Source organism: Lissotriton vulgaris, unplaced genomic scaffold (genome assembly GCF_964263255.1).
Source record: "Lissotriton vulgaris unplaced genomic scaffold, aLisVul1.2 SCAFFOLD_406, whole genome shotgun sequence".
NCBI lineage: Eukaryota > Metazoa > Chordata > Amphibia > Caudata > Salamandridae > Lissotriton > Lissotriton vulgaris.
The window spans coordinates 1101282-1124881 of NW_028251411.1; the positions used below are offsets into that span (position 1 = coordinate 1101282).

General features: G+C 41.9%; 1 protein-coding gene across 1 annotated transcript in view; it reads left to right on the forward strand.

The window, feature by feature from the left end:
• The window catches only part of LOC147662900 (vomeronasal type-2 receptor 26-like), a 181474-nt gene extending 158156 nt beyond the window's left edge, over positions 1-23318 (forward strand). Inside the window, exon 3 of the mRNA XM_086950810.1 lies at positions 22399-23318. Within this exon, the coding sequence (XP_086806936.1) occupies positions 22399-23318 (920 nt within the window). The remainder of the gene's footprint in view (positions 1-22398) is intronic.
• Positions 23319-23600: the final 282 nt, after the last annotated feature.

Consider the following 23600-nt stretch of genomic DNA (forward strand, 5'->3'; position numbering starts at 1 on the left):
TTGGCAAACAGAGACACGGGACACTTCTTGATGACGTCAAAGACCAAAATTTATTGGTTGCAACCAGGAACAGAGGTCTACGAAGCACAACACGGGTGGTTCGCTAGAGACTGCACAAATTCATAGAGCGAGACATCGTCTTTTATGCCAAAAATAATGCTTCAGGCAACATTCCTGGCTAGCATCAGTTACATACAAACTGACCAATCGTAGGGTGACATTTCAAACATATTGCATAACGACAATCCCACTTTCCGTTGTCCAGCCCATCAAAAAATGACCAAGCAAAATCCAACATTGCTGTTCGAACGGGCCGGACAAACCCCTCATAAAATCTCAACCCCTATCAATGATTAAGCCATAAAGGAAGGAACAGAAGCAGATGAGAAACAAGATAGAAGGGTGTGTGCATGTACCATAAACTCAGCAATGTCCTGCTCTTTGATCTCTATCTGACAAGCTGCTTAACAAGGAACTGGCTCAACGAGTTAAGCCTCGGGCAAGGAGTCAGTTCATCCAGGTCACAAAGAAGTCAGCTAAGGATGTACGTGTCCCAAGGACTCGTTCGGCCATAGTTATCGGCCTATGTGAGGGCAATCACACAAAATGGCTGCCGCACACAAAATGGAACCCGAAGGTTCGAACAGAATCCATGAATACGTAGTGTTCCCATTGATCGGTTATGACAAAAACACTCGTGCATACAGCACTCATCATTTGCGGTCCGCTGATACCAAAATCGTCATGATACGACGACCTTTATAAAACGGGTTCAGAATCCACGGAACCACAGACCCTCCTTTTGCCCTTACATAGGCAATAACCTAAACTCACGTCAGTCTGAATCCAGGTCTATTTTCATCAAATCATCAAGGTGTTGCTGTAGCATTATCCTAGTACTTAGCAACTCTTTCTGGACAGGTCTCCTCTCACACGAAGTAGCACAGAGGCCACATATAGCAGGAGCACACTGTATAGAAAGACAGAACAGGAAAAGGATCGCTAAAACCATTCCAATGACCATCAGAATCTTCCATCCCCACGTGGATAGCAATCCCCAAAACCATCCCATCAACGACCAATCTCCCTCGTCTATATGTACAGACTCGGAGATCTTATGTAGCTGGGAAATGGCCTGGAAGACTGTCGGAGCGTTGTCTGGAATGAAAACGCTGCAGCTCGATTGAATCAGTTTACACACCCCACCTCTATCTGTATGACATCAAGTGCAACTCTGTTCTGAAGAGTCATAAGACGATCCGATTGGAGCTCAGCAGTCAGATTGCTAAGGGCACCCGTAGTTTCAACTATGGTGGACTCAACCACTCTCGTCAACTGTCAAATGTTTCTGCTGTTAGCCATAGGTCCCCAGAACGGCAGAAAACCCTTCAGGAAATCTCCTAATTCTTGTCCTACAGTATCTTCCTCACTGAAGACACCTCTAGCGACTCTTGTCTTGTGGTAATCTGCCGCGGCTGTAAAAGTGGGAGGCAACAGGAACGAAACAAAACATGTGCTCGAGAAGTCAGGGGGCAATCATGTGTACGCTTTATTGTAACAGATGAAATAGGTACCCTTGGCTGCTAGGAACGCTGGGGAAGACTAAGACGCAAATACATAAGTCTCAGTACAGACACTCTTCCCTAACTGAGCTCTCGGATTCTTGCCATTACCTTGCAGACAATAATGACCCTGATGGGGCACTATCCAAATCGGTGGAGAACTTTTCGCTCGCTGGTTAACACTCAGACTAACTCCATACCCAGTAACATTCCAACCAATGTATGCTAGCGTCTCATCTTTCGGGATAGTCTCATAGGAAGTAATTCCTCTAATCATGTCGACTATACCCTTGACCAGAGCACTAGTCTTCGAATTATCCTTCACAGAACGTAGGGTGTAGGCTTCACGAGCATAGATGAACATCGTTCTGTATGCCCAAACAGAACCATTGTAGCTGAAAGGTAGAACTAGGTAAGAACTACCTTTATCAGTAGTATGGGGCATTAGGCCACAAACCCAACAATTTGTCGTGTTCATTACTAACTGGTGTTGGTGCAGAAGCTGAACAAAAGAGTTATTAGCAAATTCCAGTCTTCTAACGATTTCATGTTCAGGCAAAGGGTGAAAAGAATGAGAAGAAACAGTAGGAGGAGGTATAGGTTGCGTAGTGGGCATGAACGTCACTTGAAAAGAGAATGTCACATATCCAATTAGAAACATCATTAAGCTAAGCAGTGTAAACAAACATAATATTAAAAGACATTTTCTACTCATTACTTTACAGATTTGGCTCTTGGAGCTTATTCTTTCAACAGGTCTCTCCATCTCGAAAAACTCCATCCTCTCTAATTGCTGCTCGCGGTGGTAGGGTGTTATGTGCTAAGGAATGCTTCTGTCAGTCCAGGGCAACTCCCTTAGACCAACCAGAACCGTTGACCTAACGTCTTCGGCTGCACTCCAGAGACTTCGGCAACCGCGACCCTACAGCTGAACCCGAATGGCGGTTCGAAAAACAAAAATCAAAGTAGTTCCTCGGAGGAGAGTTGACCTTAAAAAAAATAGCAAAGAAAGAATTTACATTTTTATTAGTCCAGCGACTCTTGGTCGCAAATTATAACGCTCTTTGCCAGGCAATGTCTGTTCTCTGAATAACAGTTCAGGTTCAGAAGTATCCAAACGATTCAACGGAGGCACAGCTTCTTGCAGAAGATTGTCGCTTTCTCGTTCAGAGTTCGTTCCAATCAAACGTGCATCGCTGAAGGGCATAAAACGGGGCACGGTCTCAGTCTCAGAGTCAGGAAGTCCTTTCTGGACCCACTGGTCGTACGGCAGAGGCAAAGGGGCCCTCTTACAGTGTACACCGTGGATCCAGTTCTTTTTACCCTGCACTTGCACTGCTGAAGGTGTAGACAGAAGCACTAGATAGGGTCCGTTCCAGCGGGGCTGATCGTTCTTGGTCCGCTGGAAATTTTTGATCAGGACCCAGGAACCAGGTTTAATAGCATGTCCTGGATCTTCAGACGCTTGTGGCAGTGAATCATGAACCTGTTTGTGCAAAACACGTAATTTAGCCGTCAAATCGTACAAATAGTCAAGTAGTACAGGATGTTCGATCTCGCTAAATTTTGTCGGCCGCGGCACTCCCCAAATATTTGCCGGGCGACCAAACACCACCTCATACGGACTAAGTCCCATTCGCGAATGCAGTCATTCTTGTGGACAGAAGGGCCAATGGCAAAGCATCGGGCCATTGTAGACCAGAGCTCGCCTGTATCTTAGCCAGCTTCAATTTAAGAGTGCCATTGTAGCACTCGACTAGACCAGCTGATTGGGGCTGATTTGCAGCGTGGAACTTTTGCCTTATTCCTAAGCCATCACATACTCTCTTCATCACTTGACCCACAAATTCACTCCCATTATCACTCCAGACCATTCTCGGCAATCCATACCTAGGGAAAAACTCCTTAACGAGGGCTTTAGCTGTGGACAAGGCAGTGTTATCTTTCATTGGGTATGCTTCTACCCATCTCGAAAAGGCACAAACAACAACGAGCACGTACTTCCAATTGTTGCACCTCTCCATATGGATGAACTCTAGCTGCAAAACCTCGAACGGATACGTTGGAGGCGCAAAATGACCAGCTGGAGTTGGAGTTCCCTTACCAGGGTTGTACATCAGACACACCATACAATTTTTGACCAAATTCTCTGCACACTTGGGAATTCCAGCATTTTGCCATACTGGAGCCAACAACTTACAAATCCCTTTCACACTGATATGAGCCATTCCATGCGCCATTGTAACCACTGGAAGCACATACGCATTGGGTAACAACCATCTCTGATGCTCTGACAAATCAATCCAACAACCATTTGAATCCAATTTACCTTTTGTTTCTCTCCATTCATTCAACTCTTTCTCCGTAGCTTCAGCTTGAATGGACTTCACGCTCTCAATCGTATCTTCACACATACCTATATCCGGAACCCATCTTGCTGGACCAGCAACATACATTCGGCTCATCGCATCTCTCGCAGTTTCTTTCGCAACTTCGTCTGCAAACGCATTACCACGACCAACATCATCAGTAACTTTCTTATGCGCACTGCATTTCACAATCGCAACTTGCAACGGCAAAGTAAGTGACTCGAGGAGTTCATTCGCCAGCTGACCATGCTGAATCTTAGTCCCATGTGAAGTCAGGAACCCACGCTCTTTCCACAGTCGTCCAAAACTATGAGCCACACCAAACGCATACTGACTGTCGGTATACACAGTCACTCGCTTCCCTTTCGACAACACACACGCTCTTGTCAATGCAATCAATTCTGCTGCTTGCGCTGAATTATGTGGAATACGTGCAGCTTCAACAATCATATGCAAAGTCGTAACAGCATATGCCGCAGTCGTATCATCATTCGGAAGCTTGAAGCACGAACCATCAACCCATAGAGTACCATCACACTCTGAAAGAGGAGTATCCCTAAGATCTATTCTCCCTTTCATTTCTTCCTCTGTTCTAAGAAAGCAATCATGCTGTACACAAACATCTGTCTCAACTGAAATCGGCAACAACGTAACTGGATTCAACGTGTTGCATCTCTTTATGTGCACATGACTCGCTAACAAGGTCAATTCGTAACCCGACAACCGAGCACTAGTTAAGTGCTGTGTCTTGGTACGATTCAACAAGGTATCCACTGCATGTGGAACCATCACAATCAACGTATTGTCCATCACCAAACCGGCAGACTGTCGAATCGAAACAGCCGCTGCCGCTGTAGCTCTCAAACAACTCGACAACGCTCTAGCTACGGAATCCAAAGTCGACGAAAAATAAGCACTTGGACGCTGCTTATCGCCAAACTGTTGAGTCAAAACTGACAATGCACATCCCTCTCTCTCGTGGACATACAATGTGAAAAGGCTTGCTGTAGTCGGGAGTACCCAACACAGGAGCCGAACACAACGCATCGCGCAATTCTGAAAAGCTCTTCTGGCATTCGTCAGTCCAAGGAATAGGATTTGGAGTATCCTTAACAGTAAGAGCTATTAAAGGTTTCGCGATCAACGAAAAATTAGGGATCCACTGTCTACAATACGACGTAAAACCTAGGAAAGCACGTACTTCTCTCTGTGTCGTAGGCACACTCATTTTCACAATGGCTTGAATTCTTTCTGGGGTCAACCTTCTTCCCTCCTTCGATAAGAGGTGACCTAAGCAGGTAACTTCTTGTCGACAATATTGCAACTTCGAAAGAGAAACCTTATGATGGAAATCAGACAGATGACGTAACAACGACAGAGTAGCCTCTTTACAGATTTTTTCGTTATCAGCAGCAACTAACAGATCATCGACATACTGAATAAGAGCAGCACCATCAGGTAAAACAAGCAAGTCAAGTTGTGTCTTCAAAGCTTGACTATAGATTGACGGACTCTCGCAATAGCCTTGAGGTGCGCGTTGAAACCGGAAACTTCGTCCTCCTAAAGAGAAGCCAAAAATATCCCTACTCGCCTCGGCAATCGGGATGCTGAATAAAGCATTCTTCAAGTCAATCACCGAAAATCACGTGGCTGTAGCCGGGATCAAAGTCAGTAAAGCGGTGAGATCAGGCACAACAGGAAATTGCGGAACTACAATCTTGTTCACCTCGCGAAGATCGATCACAAACCTATATACAGGAGGTTGTGAAGAATCAGCTCTTTTCAGAACAGGCAAAACTGGACTATTGCACACATTACCTCTCGTTTCCTCAATCACACCTTTCTCAACTAAATCATAGATGATCGCCAAAAGTGCTCTTTCACCATCACTGGAAATCCTGTATTGTGGAATGCGTGGCAATCTAGCATTCGCTTTCAGTGTCACAACATACGGCGCAATCTCTAGGAGACCCACATCATTAGGACCAGTAGCCCAAAGAGAATCAGGGAGAGAAGACAATTCAGATGGAAGTTGATCTTTAGACAAATACATTGGGGAGATCACTCTCTTACCTAATGTAAGCTGTACACCTGACGGAGAACAATACAGCGCCGCATACAATCTCTTTAACAAGTCCAATCCCAACAAGTTCTCACCACAACCTGTCGTTAAAATGAGGGGTGACTCAAATTCACAAGGTCCAACAGAAATGGACAACCGACTAGAAATCGGATTTCTAACCGGGGCGCCAGAAAAACCTACTGAAACATTCGTTAAGCCAGACAAAGGTGTGCCAGGGAGTTTAGAGTGCATGATAGAACTCTTTGCAGCACCAGTATCTAACAGAAAAGGCTCTGACACACCTGATGCAATCACTTCAACATAAGGTCCACTCTGATCTACTGGAACTGAAACAACTCCCTCTCTTTGTCTATGGCTGTCCTAGCAATCATTACCATTCATATTCTCACCTTCGACATAGTAGTCGTCCGCATAGTACTGAGTCGTCCTATTAGACGCACCATTCTGCTGATCAAAGCAATTCATTGAATTCTGTGGAGGAAAGGAACGCGCATTCTGACCACGGCCCCTACCTCTAGGAGCTTGCTGAATACCTCGACCTCTCATGCCAGAAGCACCATTCGTGCGCTGTAACAGAACCGGACAACTACTCTTGAAATGACCCTCTTCTTTGCAATACGCACACTGATTAGGGCCTACAGGAAAACGTGGTTGAGAAGACTCGAACCTTTGTGAGTTTCTCTGATATTGCTGGGGTTGCTGATAATCATGCTGATTATTACGGGGCGGATACGCTTGCTGTAAGAGATCTTTCGTCTTTAATTCTTTAGTCTTCTTGTCAGCTCTATCTTTCTCGTCCTTATCTCTATTCTCGTAGTACTGGGCAGTAGCTAATATCTGCGCTGATGAAGAAACAGCCCAAGAACTCTCAGAATCCTTCAACTTAGTGCACAACTCCGGAAGCAGATTATGCACAAACTTATCAACGAACAATCGTTGACCACCTTCCGCACTCATATCCTGACCACTATGGTCGATAAATGTCTCTTCAAACCTCGTAAAGAAATCAGACACACTTTCGTCTTTCTTCTGCTTACATGCAGACAATTTGTCCCAGTTAATGCGCATAGCAGGCATCAAAGTCTTCATATTATTAATGATCCTACCAGGGAGGTCTACAATCAAAGGCTCAGGTTTGGCACCACCAACCTGTCTGCCATCTGCAGCACCAAGATTAACCCAAGTATCACCTAACTCTTGCGCATGATCCGTATGATGAATCAATCCCCATAAAGGCTGTGGAACTACATTTCCAAACAACATATCTATATCAGCTAGATTCATAACACATGAATCTACAGTCTGTGATAATTCCTTATAGTACCCTGCAGGATTTTTACGTGGATCAGGCAAAGTCTTTTTAAGGGCCAAAACTTCAGATCTCTTCCACGGAACATGTACCCAAACACGCTGAAAATGAGGCGGAATAATTGGATTAGCATTCGGATCTCCCTCCCTCCAAACTGGGGGAACCTCTCTCATTGGATATTGTTGCGCTTTATTTCTAACAGAAGGATCAGGCTCAAACAATGACTGAGAAGGAGATTCACTCCTAAATGACAACAACGTCACAACTGCTCTCTCAACATCAATACCCACTATAGTTCCCTTCGCAAACGTGGACTGTACATGGAACAACTTAGGCGGAGTCTGCCCCAAATCACCATCTTCCCATTCTTCACGAAGGAAAGTACACATCTTATCAAAAACATATCTCTGCTTAGGTTCTTCCCATTGACGGAAAACATCCATAACAGACTCTAATTCATACCTCGAGGAATCAGTAACCCATTTACGCGCTAAATGATCCAATACTGTCCGCTCATTGGTACCAGGCATTTGGCTATGCAATTGCTTACGCTCTGAAATAGGGGTCATAACCAATGACCCAAAGAAAGGAGACAAAAGACTAGTAACAGTATCAGTCATTCTCTGTCGAACAGAAGGAGAAGTCGACACAAAGACAGGGGGAAAAACAGGATGAGAAGTAGTATCAGAAGGAGTAGACAATACAGGAGACAAAGTCGTAGGAGCTGGAAGCGAAGTTGGTAGCAAAGTTGGCGGCCCTTGAGAAGGCTGCGACAACGGAATAGGAGCCAACTGAAGAGGAGCTGGCTGTTGAGGAATCACAGGTGGCAAAGCAACCGGAGGTTGCGCAACTACAACTAGTGGAGGTACCGTAGACTCTGCACATAAGGGGGTGGCGAACTCAATAGATGCGACATTAAAGGATCTTTCTCAAGTTCCTTCGCTGCATCCTGCTGAGGGGGCAGAGCTGGATAACATTTATCGATCGCCATTTTACGTTGCCTTTGCAACTGCTCACTTGCTTGTTCTTCTTCATTATCTTTAAACTGTATAGCAGCTTGCATTATCGAAATACCCTTTTCTCTTTTATTATTCTTCGCTAATTTAATTTCTTTCTGTTTGGATTCCTTTCGCCATAGGCGGAAAGAGTCAAACATTGCCGGCCGGGCTTTCTTTTTGAACAGTTTACCTTCGAGATTGTCTAAAATCTCTGTTTCAAAGCTACCATAACGGGGCCACTGTAGGACACCGTCTTTCCTGGTATATCTAATCCATACCTCGTTATACGTGATGGGGCCCACTCCATGTTTTACGTAGAGTTCATAGGTCGGAGTTCCAATCGGAGGAACCGGACATGAATCCTCCAATCGGGAATCCCTAGTACAACCACAACAAAATATCTTTCCAAGTCTGCTAAGACCAGGCATCCTCGCTCACTAGTCTAGCTTAAAACTTCAAGGGAAATCTCAAAACGATAGTCTCGTGAATACACGAGTCTCTCGGCTTTGGGGCCTGCAGGTACCAAATCAAAGCGATCCCGAAGGGATACCAAACAAAACTAAGGACTGGGAGACGCTCCACTCATACTTAACTGAAATGTCGATGGCGTCACCAGAAGACCCGTCTATCGTCTCGCTATACAAATCATCTAAAGGCTTCCAAGACAGGGCGACAGTCAGGGCAGCAGTCCTTCGTAGCCGTAGGAAAGCGGGGAACCTCGCAGCAAAGACTTTCGGACCACGACGACATACAGGGGTCGATGAAGTGGCAGGCCTTCCTCCAGAATTTTCACACGAAGCTCCTCACGATCTTCGGGCTTGGACCGGTACCGCTGAAGTCGCCCCACGTGGGGCGCCAACTGAAGAACCGGGTTATAGAACCCAGCGGCGCCAGGGATAACGCCCGATGTCTTCGAGTTCTCCTGCCTTGGCAAACAGAGACACTGGACACTTCTTGATGACGTCAAAGACCAAAATTTATTGGTTGCAACCAGGAACAGAGGTCTACGAAGCACAACACGGGTGGTTCGGTAGAGACTGCACAAATTCATAGAGCGAGACATCGTCTTTTATGCCAAAAATAATGCTTCAGGCAACATTCCTGGCTAGCATCAGTTACATACAAACTGACCAATCGTAGGGTGACATTTCAAACATATCGCATAACGACAATCCCACTTTCCGTTGTCCAGCCCACCACAAATGACCAAGCAAAATCCAACATTGCTGTTCGAACGGTCCGGACAAACCTCTCATAAAATCTCAACCCATATCAATGATTAAGCCATAAAGGAAGGAACAGAAGCAGATGAGAAACAAGATAGAAGGGTGTGTGCATGTACCATAAACTCAGCAATGTCCTGCTCTTTGATCTCTATCTGACCAGCTGCTTAACAAGGAACTGGCTCAACGAGTTCAGCCTCGGGCAAGGAGTCAATTCATCCAGGTCACAAAGAAGTCAGCTAAGGATGTACGTGTCCCAAGGACTCGTTCGGCCATAGTTATCGGCCTATGTGAGGGCAATCACACAAAATGGCTGCCGCGCACAAAATGGAACCCGAAGGTTCGAACAGAATCCATGAATACGTAGTGTTCCCATTGATCGGTTATGACAAAAACACTTGTGCATACCGCACTCATCATTTGCGGTCCGCTGATACCAAAATCGTCATGATACGACGACCTTTATTAAACGGGTTCAGAATCCACGGAACCACAGTGCTGCAGGCCCACCAGCAGCATTTGGATTTACACGCCCTGGGCACACTCAGTGCAGTGGACTAGGGTCTGACAAGTAAACCAAATAGCCAAACATGGAACCACTGATTAACACATCAATTTACAATAGGGAGCATTTGCACTGTGGCACTGGATAGCAGTGGCATAGTGCCCAAAGCATCTAACACCAGCAAAAACACATGAGGCAACAGCAAAAAATGGAAGGGCCACGCCAATGGTGCCAGGTCTAACAGGGGCTCAAAGGTATTGGATATAAAATCCAACACCTTCCCTGCTGTTGTGCAAACTGGAGTAGGAATAGTAAATAATACTATTCCTAAGTCCAGCGCGCCCCCTACTGCAATTTGTTGTAATGACTTGCTATGTAAAGGTATTGTGTACTAACAACGCAGTTGTTGTAACGCGGTCATTGTAATGACCACGTTGTAATGGCATGCGATAAAATCACATGTGTTGTAACATTCTATATTCCTGTCAGCTCATGTCTTCCTGTCTGTACCAGCAATAGACCTCTTTGCCCTCATCCCTGGTCTGCTGGCGGGAACACTCTTTACTTGAAGTTACTGCTGTGTAAAGGAGATTTTGAGCAAATATTAGATGGAGGGAGCATGTTTATTGTGTCTTATATGAATGTTGTCACTGGTAATTTAGCTGATATTGTAAAGGCACACAGTACTCTGCAAGGTCCAGAGTTCCCACAGACTTACGCCCCGGGCACCTTTTCATTTTGCTCAGTTTGCACTAGTTGGTGACAACACTCTGTTTCTCCTGTGCTCAAACAGGTACATTAACAACTCTTGGAGCGGTAAAGGGTGACTGTTTCAGTAACAGTGATGATAGAGACAGGTGTCGGTCATTCAGCTGCACTAGGGAATTTCAGGCTTCTCTCCCCTTTTGCCCCCCTTGGTAATATCTAACATATAAAGCCATGTCTTGTAATCTGTCAGAATAACCGGGTGATGACGGAAGCTAATCTAGTGAATAAATCTAAAGTAATTTCCATTGGGTGTTTCAGAGTGCTACCATTAGGACTCTGTCCGCCTGATTTGAAGAGCCTGTTGTTCAAGGGAAAGGTGCTATGCATGTCATATTGTTGCCTACATGTCCTCCAAGACTAAGAATCAGCTGTCTATTGAGAGTATATATTCTGACTTGGTATACTACAGTAATGTTAAATATGGTGGACTCTAAACCCACTATACAATTCCCTTTTATGCCTGGTAAATCAACTCAAAAACTCAAATCAAACTATTGACTGACCCTATGAATATGTGAAAAGGTCTAGTTGGAAGGTTTGGGGACAAAGAGATATAGAAGTGGTAATAATCTCAATGGCTTTCATCTTGTCTTTGGACTCAGCATGTTGAAAATGTACTGGGTATATTTTTTTACAAACCTATACTACTCAGGCAGGGCTTGCGACATCATTCCATTCAACACCTTCAAAGCCTTAACATTAATGTTTTTGGTTTTCTTGTGCGCTAATTGTACTTTTGGCAGGTGTCTGGCCTGTCTAGTTCCAAAGAGTGATTCATTTTGCCTTGTTTGAAATCTTATCCTTGTTTTGTGAATCTGTTTACTGCATGTGTTTTGATTCATGCAGCCACTTCCCTTTGTACTTCATGACTACTATGTTCACCCACAGAGTTACTCCATCAGGGACAGCTAGCTTTATTTAAAAATGTAACCAACCTAGTTTTAGGCAAAATGCATATTATCAACTCAGACATCACATATTCATTGTACTGTACAGTCCATCAGTGGCACTGCTGTATGCTGTGTGACTTACGCTGGGCTGCCCACTTATTTGATATCACAAAGCAAAGTGGAGGGTCAGGCAGGGACTGGGGCACAGATTATGACACAGTCATAGTTTTAACTGCATTTTTAAATCATCAGTATCAACAGTTCGGCATGATCATGGCATCCACATGCCAAAACAATATCAGCTTTGACACACTAGTTCTGTTCAGAAGGATGGAGTTTATTTAACTTTGTAAGACAATGCAGTGTCTCTATCAATTTTTGCAAACTCCTTACACATTTCAATACACTTCAAAAGCTCTTTTTTGGAACCCAATGGTTTCAGAAGCTATTATCTTTTTTAAAGACAGGGAAGCTTGTGTTTTCATGCTTTCGAGTTTGTTTGAATTTGCCTGCATGAAATTTCTGAAAATGCCACTTTGTTATCCAAAAATGCTTTGCATATTCCTTTGAATATTCCCTGCATTCCTTCTTCTTTTACACCTGCGGTCTAGTCTTCTAGTCTAGTTTATTTAAATAACTTTATTTGCATCTATGGGTATCACATAGATAGTACATATCATAAAGAGTCCATTTATAAACATTCCGCATCCCCCCCCCACCTAGTCCCTGCAGGAATAAATGAACCATATATCATTGCATATTCAAAATTGCAGGTTTCTCTAAGATGGGGTTAAAACCCACAACCGTAGTAGAACCATACAGATGTCAGACCCCAATCGCAATTTAGCTAAGCAGGAGAAAGAAAATACCATGCACCATATATTTAGCACCCATGCCGACGTATATCTATTTAACTTCCCCTCCCTCTCTCTTAACTTCCTTTCGTGTTATGCCAGCATAATATAGATAGGAGTGAAAACATTTTGAGCGAGTACTGTTTACTCTCAGAAGTCAAAGCCGTCATCAACTTGTCTTCCTGTGGTCACAACCCGGGGGTGAGAGGCGCCAACCCGACAGCCGCACCCCAGGTGCAGGCTCCCCCTGCAGCTCCCTCAGTTCTGAAAGCATTGACGACCTGGCTATCAAATCATCCCCAAGTTTATCATCTCTCCACAAATGTCTCATTCAGACCTCTTCAGTAGTTGCCCATTCACAGACATCTTTCAGCCACGTCCTGTAGTCTTCTTGGCTATGGCCAAGCACACTTAAAACTTACATAAAGGTGTGTGTATTCCTAAAACACTATGGTAGCCATCTAAAATTGGGACGTGTAGAACTGACAAAACTGCATGTCCTATTCTGTTTACATGTTTTTGAAAATTAAAAATGTCCTCAGTTTATTTCCGAGTACATTAGCCTCATATTTCTTTTAAAAATGGTGAATTTATGGTTTGACAAAATTGCCAATTAGTATTTTTTTAAAGAAATTTGCTTAATCAAAATTGTTTCCAGTGTTACAATCCACTAGGAGTTTTCTGCTTTTCACTATTTTTCCATATTTCTTCTGCTTTTGTGACTTATTCTCATAAATCCCTGCCTATGGTGTAGATTTTGCCTCCCCTTTACTTTATTTTCATTTGCTACTCCCATGTCCATCATATTTGGTGATGGTTACGACCTGTTTGTCTGAGGCTGGCAAAGAGGAAAGCTTATGCAGAAAAATATATACTCCCTTCGTAGAGGCAAATCTTACTGACCAGCAAAGGTACATTTACAATCGTGCTGGAAGTGGCTTCATTTCTTTGGTTATTTGTATACATTTCATGCAGTGCATTTAATTTGTAATGGAAATTTACTAAACATTGGGTACCCATAGATCCCATTGTAGTCAGTCTAGTGATCGCTTTGGAAATTTGTGGATTTATTTTGTTACCTTCTTTGAGCTTTACAATGGTGTTCAACAGTAGACTCCAGGAATGTTACGCTTTAATTGCTCACTCCTCAGGATATGAATATCTTTGCCTTATAGAATGTAAAAGTTTGGGCCTCCATGTTCAAAATAGTCATGTAAAACTCTGGGAAACAAAGGGTTATAAGGAATTCATAATTGGTGGGAGATGTATTAATTGGGAGGAAGTTCAAGCAAGATGTGGAAATCAGAGTAGGCTCCTTTTTTTTAGTTACCTACAGATTAGATTATTAGTAAACAAATATCTTCTTCCTGCCAGTGCAGATACCCCTTCGGTTTTACACACTCTGTTTAGGACTAAATTGCAAGGTATAGGGAATTGGTATCGATTATTCTGAAATCAAGGGGAGCTCCTAATCGTTACCAATTTTCTTGAAATGTTAATATTATCAGAGTGGAGTGGCAAATCATCTCACAACATAGTAGTAAGGCATTGAGAGTGGTAAACTTTAAAAGAATGCCGTTTCTATCTCGCTGGATGGCTTATTACACCCCTAAGGCACTTCACAAGATGTATCCCGAGGTAGAGAATAAATGTTTATGGTGTCAACAGATGGGAGAGGGTTCATGGTTACATTTTTGTTTTATATGTTTAAAGCTGACCCAGTCTGGGAAAACATTGTGTTGAATTTAGCCATGCTCTTTTGAGTAGGGTAGAACCGGAGCCAGAGTTAGGTCTTTTCGGTTTATTAAAACAAAATCATCCACAGTTATTAACTAGAGGGGGGAAAATGTATTGTTCTTCCTTGGTGGCACATTCTTTGATCCTCCAGAATTGGAGAAAAACCAGAACACCTACCTTTTTAGAATGGTTTAAAAAAATTACTTGAGTGAAAACATTTTAAGACGCCTATGCAAAAAGGGTGGGAGCTACTAAAAGATTTATTTCGATATGGAACTATTTGGATCAGATGGAAAAGGATCTCCAAGGGTAAACTTATTTAGAGGATCTTTTTTTTTCTTTCTTTCTTTTTTAGTAATTTATGTAGGCATTTGTACTGTTAAAGTGCAGGATTGAAGAGAAGTTCATGTTATAGTTGAATGTACTGGAAAGTATATCTGGATAATATACTGGAGAGGAAGTTTCGAAAAATTGTCATTTTAGCACAGGCACTTTGTTATTTAAGAAACAGCTTTTGACAATGTAATATGTCTGCTGCTAGAGCATCTCTCTAATGGTTAAGATTGTATAAGTCTCAATTCATATTTTTTTAAAAATATTCCTTTTATGTTTCATGCTTTTTACTCTGCTCAATAAAAAATTATATATAAAAAAAACCTCTTCAAAGCCCACCAAACACCTTTATTAATACAATACATGTCAGATATTACAGACTAGATTGCCATCTAAGAACAATTTCGTAGCGCAAAATGTATTCTTTCACCTATTTTAGAAGCAAGGAGGCACTTAATTTTGCACAATCTTGTGGAGTTTCTGGGTAATAATGCATGATAATGACGAGACTGAATTAGGTGAGTTACGCCCACCCCTAGTATATATGCCACTGTTGGGACTTTTTGACATTAATATTTTACAGATTTTATTTGTACTATATTTTCCAGCATTTTTAGTGTTGTGAGTTGAGTCATTGATCCTGCCAAGCCAATATTAAATCGTCAGAAGTTCAAACTAGTGTCATGACTGCAACTCCTGTTGCTCCTTGTGCTCGAACCACCTCTACCATCTTGTGTTTCTTATCCCAGTACCAGTCTAACCTCAACACACGTGGACTAGGAGGAAGCTGAGAGTAGGGATGGCAAAGAGGAATCTGGTCCTATCATGAGTCCTGAGGCTGAGGTTACCAGCTACCAGATTGTTATGTTATGTTATGGGGGGGTTTATTTTCCAGAAGGTGTCATTGATCCCATGGGCGTCCGCAGAAATTTTTCCAGGGGGGGGCAAAATGTTAACGTCATCACCATCCTCCGACATGATGTGTGCCAGGTGGGGCACACGAAACACTGAAGCGCAGAACTAGGATAAACTCAATTAAATGCCAGGAATCCAGGACATGTGACTGACCCTGCCATGGGCCAACAAACACCACCTGTAGGGAGAACGCAAAAATGTTCTGACAAGGTGCTTTATCTCTGTCTGCTAGGTGTGCAGACTTCTGGGTCCTCGATCCAACACCAATCAAGGCTGTCTTCAGCACGATTCGATTTTTATCAGAATACTTTAAAACAGCCAATGATTAAAGCACCAGATTAAATATACTGTATGTACAGTGTAGGTTAGGGATTATTTGTAGCACACATATTTACCAATATTGGCTTCTTGGTGCTAGAATTCATGATAACTTTTATCCAAAGTTAAAGCACAACGTCAAAGTTAGTAATAAATAATGTAGCAATCACACACGCTAGTGATTTGACAGTGGGTGCTCCCTTTACTAGAATTCCCCGGGCATTGCTGAATTTTACACACACCGTAAATGTGTGGCACATGCGGCGCCCGCAGCTGCGCCACATCACATGTCCAGGGATGCTGAGTCTTACACAGTGGTCGAAGTGGGGGAAAAAAAGTAGGGGAACAGTGGGCGGAGAATCAGAGGGCGGGAATAACCCAAGGATTGGATCTGTGGTGGAGCCAGAGGTGTGGCTAGAATGCGCAGACATCCCAATTTTTAGTATTTGTTTGGCATTTCACTGCCCAGTTTAATCAAACAATGGATACACATGATTATTTAAGGTTATAATGAGTTATTGACATTAAAATATATTCACAAAGTGGGATATGCTTCTAATCACAGAATGTACCAAATACGATAAAATGTGGAAACACAAGCCATTTGTCTCCGAGCCATGGAGTTTCTGTCATCAGCACTTAACCCTTTTTCAACAACAGCAGTTCAAACATGAATGGCAAAATATCCTAGTTTGCAAATGTTTTCTCTAAAATTATGGCTCTGCCATATTTGCCTCATAATGCAAGATCTGCTGCATGATCGGACCATTTAAACTAATTGTTTGTAGCTCAAACATATGAAAAGCTAATATAAAATGTGACTTGTGTTGCTGCGGAGTGGATGGCCTATTGTAAAGGTTGACTGGTCACCTTTCTCACTGCTGCATTTGTATGTTACACTGGTACTAATAAGGCAAAATCTTTCCAGAGACTGTTAGCATGTGTACACACGTCAAAATAATAAAATATCTGAAAATATACTGCATTACGCTGCAGCCTTTTTTTAATGCATAATTTAGTCAACACTACGGCATAATGTGGTCATCCTTTGCTGTATACTTAATTCCAGTGGCCCCACAGCAGGCATCACATGTTAAAAGTGCTTGTGAATGAAGCAGGGAGACTGTGAAGTTTGCGAACTTAGGGGGTCATTAGGATGGCGGACGGACCTGCGTCCGTCCGCCACCCCGAGGAAGAGGGACCGTCCGCATGAGCCACTGGCGGTCACATCCCCTACATTTAACATTGCGGCAGATACTGCTTCAAACAGCACCCGCCGCAAGGTTAAAATGTGCATGTTGACCTTTGCATGCACGAAGCGGCAGGCACCGTGTGGTGCCTGCCGCTTCGTGCACGTAAAGGCAGGGGGGTACCATAGGTACCCTCCATGTGCACCCCCACTCCCCCTTCACCCCTGGGGGCCCGCAACGGGCCCCCAAAGAAAAGATCGTATGCCTTTCCACAGCGGAAATGCCGCCGTGGAAAGGCATAGGACCGCCGCCATCCCAGGGTGGCGGTCACATCCTAATTTCCATGGAGGGACCGCCGCTGCCCATGCGGACGGTCCCTCTTCCTCGGGGGTGGCGGACGGACGCAGGTCCGTCCGCCATCCTAATGACCCCCTAAGTTCGCAAACTTCACAGTCTCCCTGCTTCATTCACAAGCACATTTAACATGTGATGCCTGCTGTGGGGCCACTGGAATTAAGTATACAGCAAAGGATGACCACATTATGCCGTAGTGTTGACTAAATTATGCATTAAAAAAAGGCTGCAGCGTAATGCAGTATATTTTCAGATATTTTATTATTTTGACGTGTGTACACATGCTAACAGTCTCTGGAAAGATTTTGCCTTATTAGTACCAGTGTAACATACAAATGCAGCAGTGAGAAAGGTGACCAGTCAACCTTTACAATAGGCCATCCACTCCGCAGCAACACAAGTCACATTTTATATTAGCTTTTCATATGTTTGAGCTACAAACAATTAGTTTAAATGGTCCGATCATGCAGCAGATCTTGCATTATGAGGCAAATATGTCAGAGCCATAATTTTAGAGAAAACATTTGCAAACTAGGATATTTTGCCATTCATGTTTGAACTGCTGTTGTTGAAAAAGGGTGAAGTGCTGATGACAGAAACTCCATGGCTCGGAGACAAATGGCTTGTGTTTCCACATTTTATCGTATTTGGTACATTCTGTGATTAGAAGCATATCCCACTTTGTGAATATATTTTAATGTCAATAACTCATTATAACCTTAAATAATCATGTGTATCCATTGGTTGATTAAACTGGGCAGTGAAATGCCAAACAAATACTAAAAATTGGGATGTCTGCGCATTCTAGCCACACCTCTGGCTCCACCACAGATCCAATCCTTGGGTTATTCCCGCCCTCTGATTCTCCGCTGACTGTTCCCCTACTTTTTTTCCCCCACTTCGACCACTGTGTAAGATTCAGCATCCCTGGACATGTGATGTGGCGCAGCTGCGGGCGCCGCATGTGCCACACATTTACGGTGCCGGGCTTCCGCATAAGGGAGCTGGCCATTATTGTATCCCTAAACGTGCGCACGATGTCAGTTTGACATTGACTACACGTAGAGGGACTCTAAGTTTCTTTTAAAAAATATAGCTAACATTTAGACCTATACATTTTATTTTGTATAAATTAATTGAATGTGTGTAAAATTCAGCAATGCCCGGGGAATTCTAGTAAAGGGAGCACCCACTGTCAAATCACTAGCGTGTGTGATTGCTACATTATTTATTACTAACTTTGACGTTGTGCTTTAACTTTGGATAAAAGTTATCATGAATTCTAGCACCAAGAAGCCAATATTGGTAAATATGTGTGCTACAAATAATCCCTAACCTACACTGTACATACAGTATATTTAATCTGGTCCTTTAATCATTGGCTGTTTTAAAGTATTCTGATAAAAATCGAATCGTGCTGAAGACAGCCTTGATTGGTGTTGGATCGAGGACCCAGAAGTCTGCACACCTAGCAGACAGAGATAAAGCACCTTGTCAGAACATTTAGCGTTTTCCCTACAGGTGGTGTTTGTTGGCCCGTGGCAGGGTCCGTCACATGTCCTGGATTCCTGGCATTTAATTGAGTTTATCCTAGTTCTGCGCTTCAGTGTTTCGTGTGCCCCACCTGGCACACATCATGTCGGAGGATGGTGATGACGTTAACATTTTGCCCCCCCCTGGAAAAATTTCTGCGGACGCCCATGCGCCTGACACAAGTAAAAGATGGGAACTGCAATTACAGTCCCACATACAGCGAAATAGGTAAATGGTGGCGTGCACAGAGATACCCACCATTTCTAAGCTCACTTTTATTATACAGTTGGGATTTTTTTTCTATTCTATCTGTCTTTTCTTTTGCAACTGCTCCTTACTAATAAAGTACTTTACTGAAAAACGATTGCTTCAATTACTTTCCTATCTTTTCTTTTACTTTTTCATTTTCATTTTTACTTTTTCACATCCTAGTTTTCAGTTGTGTTTTATACATGTAATCGTGTTTTTCACATCCTGCATCATTTCATTTAACTGTTTCACTTCTTTTTTAGTGTGTGTGACTGCACGTTAGTGGGTGCACATACATGTTGCATGTTGCTTGTGTAGACGTATGATGATGGCTGAGTTTGCATATGAAATGTGAGTTTCTGGGCCAACAAGTTGGTTGTGGGAGAAGTACTTTAATAAAAAATATCTTCCGTTTCATTCAGTAAATGTTCTAAATTTTTTTTTGCTTCTTCATACGTACTCTTTCATATCCTTCTTTTTTCTGTGATACACTTTTGAGTTTATCTTTATTTAACCTTGAGCAGCGATTTTCTTCACCTATATTTTGGTTCTGTGGTATGATAGAATGCGGAGTGTTTTGGCATGTGAAGTTAATTGAAAGAACGCCTGGCGGTCGGCGTGTTTGCCCATGATGCACCAACCACCTTTATCAGACATACATATCTCTGAAATTACGGACATATTGACACCCAACAACAAAGTCTTGCTTTTATCATATGATCGCTGTAAGGCCATTCAGTATCACTTTGGTGCAAAAAAGTATGAATGCTTTGAATATTTCATTATACTAATATGGGTGCTGGAGGCAGCATAGCATAAACATCTTTGATAATTCATTGCATAGACTTTCTTAGAGGTACGTTTTAGTTACCTTTGCTCAGTAGGAATTATTATATGTGAATTAAAAAAATCAGAAATTCCAGAGAATAAACTTAAAGTAAATGTAATTGGCTAGATTCATAAAAGTAACTTAAATTTTTGAGTAAATTTACTACTTTTTGGTATTCACAAACTGCACTTTAGTAGTAAGTCCAACACTACACATGGCCACCCAGTTGTACTGCAACCCCTTCTCATAGAAAATAATGAAGGGAGGGTCTTAAAATAAACCTAGAACAAAATAATGTTAAATTAAATTAAATCTTGAAAAAAGTTACAAATATGAATAAATATAAATGAGTGTTAAAAATATAAAAATAGCACATATTTATTATTTAATTATAACATATTTAATAACCTATTTTGAATTAAAAAGTAAATAGGTTATTAAATATTGTATAAGTACACCATAAATTAATACTATTTTGAATATTTTTTAACATGAAGGTATATGTGTTTACATGTTTTACTGTTTTAAATAATGTAATTTAATTCAAAATTATTTCTTATGGACTTTTATTTTAAATCCCAACCTCCATTATATCTATGGGAGAGTGTTGCAGTACCATTGGATGGCCATGTGTGGTGCTGGACTTACTATAAAAGTGTAACTTACTAGCAAAGTGCAGTTTGTGAATTCTGAAAAAGTAGCAGTTTGAGAATCAGAATTACTGTTTTCCAATATAATATAAAGCCCCCTGAAAGGTGCCAAATGGGGTATGTTTCGCCACCATGCATTGCTCATGGCCTTATATATGACATAATTAATGACATTCAAAATAACATGGTCAATGACATCTCAAAATACATTTTTATGACATTCCTTATGAGATCACAACATATATGTAATAAATGTTTGGTTTGAAAACAAATATTTCAATTGAAATATGGAAAATTGTTTAGGAGTCCCTGTGATGCATGTGTTGCATTATCTTAAGGACAGCTCCAAATAAATTGCCACATCCTTATGATGCCCATTGTTTAATCAAATTAATATTCATAAGAAATAAATGAAAGATGAACATATTAATTCCACTCAATGTCCATTGTTAACAGCACATTAGAATGACTTTAACAAACTCTCCTTTCTGAAAACAGAATAATATATTTAATAATTTAAAGCATGTTTTTCTACAATCCAGATTTTATCTACATCATCAATAATTTTCTTTTCTTTTCAATACAAACAGCCACACATAATAGGCCAGTATGTCACATACTATTTGGTTGCTGTTTAAAAAAACACATCTTTCAAAAGATAACCGCCAGAAAATAAATATGGAAAACTAGGGTACTAGTAAACATTAAAGACCACTTGGCCTTGTAAATGTAAATGTACAGGAATTTATATAGCGCAAAATCACCAAGCGGTTTCTAAGCGCTTGCTTAGGGAACCCATCCTGGTATTCCCCTGTGAGATAACCCCGGCAGGGTATCCGCAAGGTGAAAGCCAGGCATCCCACCGCGAGGGGCTTTTGAGGAGATTAAGCAAGCTATTGCCCAGAGTTGCAGGGTGTAAAGCCGTGAATCGAGTAGGCACCAGAGCGAGAATTGTCGAGTCCACGGACATTTTAGGACTCAAGACTCCGCCGAGCCAGGAATTGAACCCTGGTCCCGGGCTGACCTTTGCTTCCAGGTCTGCCTCCTCTAACCAGTGAGCCACACTTCTCCACCTTCTCCGCCTTCTTCATTGTAGTCTATCACGGATAGGATGAGTGGCCCTGCATAGGACGACATGGACATATTTTCTTTTATCCAATCAAATTCCTTGATTCGTCAATTTTCATTGACTTGCTTGGCAGATCCTTCATGGCATACCAGCTGTCTAGATATTCTTATATTGTCTAACCTCATTTTACCCTTAGACCTTTGCATTTTTGCAAAAAAAGAGTGGAAGGGATTTTTACAAAACCCAACAGTATCAACAATTAATATCATATCGCTTCACCACTTTCAAGTCATGGAAAATAATTCACATTTAGCAGTAGTTGACAATTTTTTTGTATTCAGTTCTTTGGGGATCTTCCCTCCCACCACTTTTTACCCCATTTTTTAGTATTCACAAATTTCTTCAGAATAGAGTCAATAAAGTGAACTTCTGAAACATTTTGGACAATTTTGTCAAAGCAAATAATGATTAAAAAACACCAGCCCTTTGGGGAATATGATGTAATTATAACTACACAGTCACTACTGCTTAAAAAGTAACTGCATGCTATGTCTTGAATATTGTGTTTTTGCTTTTATTAATCATTAGGACATCCATAACACTACACTGTTTTTCATGTTTTGATGATTATCTGACCTAAGTTTCCAATTTCTTTCCTAGATTCTGAAGACTGCATGAAGTGCTCTGATGATCACTGGTCCAATGACTTTAGAGACAGATGTATGCCAAAATCGGTTAGCTTCCTATCCTATCAAGAGGACCTTGGTTTAATATTAGTATTGCTGTCTATTTTCTTCTTCCTAAATACCTCCTTATTCTTTGGAATCTTTGTTTGGTATCGGGACACTCCAGTGGTGAAAGCTAACAATCGTGGCATCAGTTACCTGCTACTCATCTCGCTCATGCTGTGCTTCCTCTGTGCCATGATTTTCATTGGTCGGCCTACCGAAGTAACCTGCATGTTCCGGCAAATAATCTTCGGAGTCATCTTCTCCCTGTGTATTTCCTGTGTGCTTGCTAAAACCATCACTGTGGTGATTGTCTTCAAGTCCACCAAGCCCAACAGCAAACTAAAGAAGTTCTTAGGCCCAAAGATTGCTTATATTTTTGTTCTGGCCTGCACATTAATTCCAGTGACTATTGGTGTGGCTTGGGCGACAGCGTCCCCTTCTTTTCCAGTACTTAACACTAACCCTTCCATGCACGAGATAATCGTGGAATGCAATGAGGGATCCATTGGATGGTTCTACAGCATGTTGGCCTTCATGGGGCTCTTAGCTAGTGTGAGTTTCTTGATCTCCTTCCTAGCCAGAAAACTGCCTGCCAGCTTCAATGAGACTAAGTTCATCACATTTAGCATGCTAGTGTTCGTCAGTGTCTGGTTGTCGTTCATACCTGCTTATCTGAGCGCAAAAGGAAAGTACATGATTTCTGTTGAAATTTTTGCCATTTTGTCCTCTAGTGCTGGACTTCTCTTTTGTATATTTGCCCCCAAAGTATTCATAATATTTTGGAGATCAGAAAGGAACAGGAAAGAGTTTTTAATTTCGAAATCAAAAGTACATTTCAAAATTAAGTAAAAATACTAACTATTGTGCGGGTGGTTCTTTGAATTTAAATAATTTGGTGCACCAACTGCAGATATTCACCTTCATTTAGCACATAGGTAATAAGCCGCTCTTCTGCTCACTTTAATATCATATCAAATAATATCATATCATATCATAAGAATCACTTGGTAATGAAAACCCCAGTAGGTCAAAAGCGGATGCAATAGTAGTCAGTCAAAGCCCTACGAACAGGCCCCCAACACACACACACACACACACACACACACACATTTAATATATATATATATATAT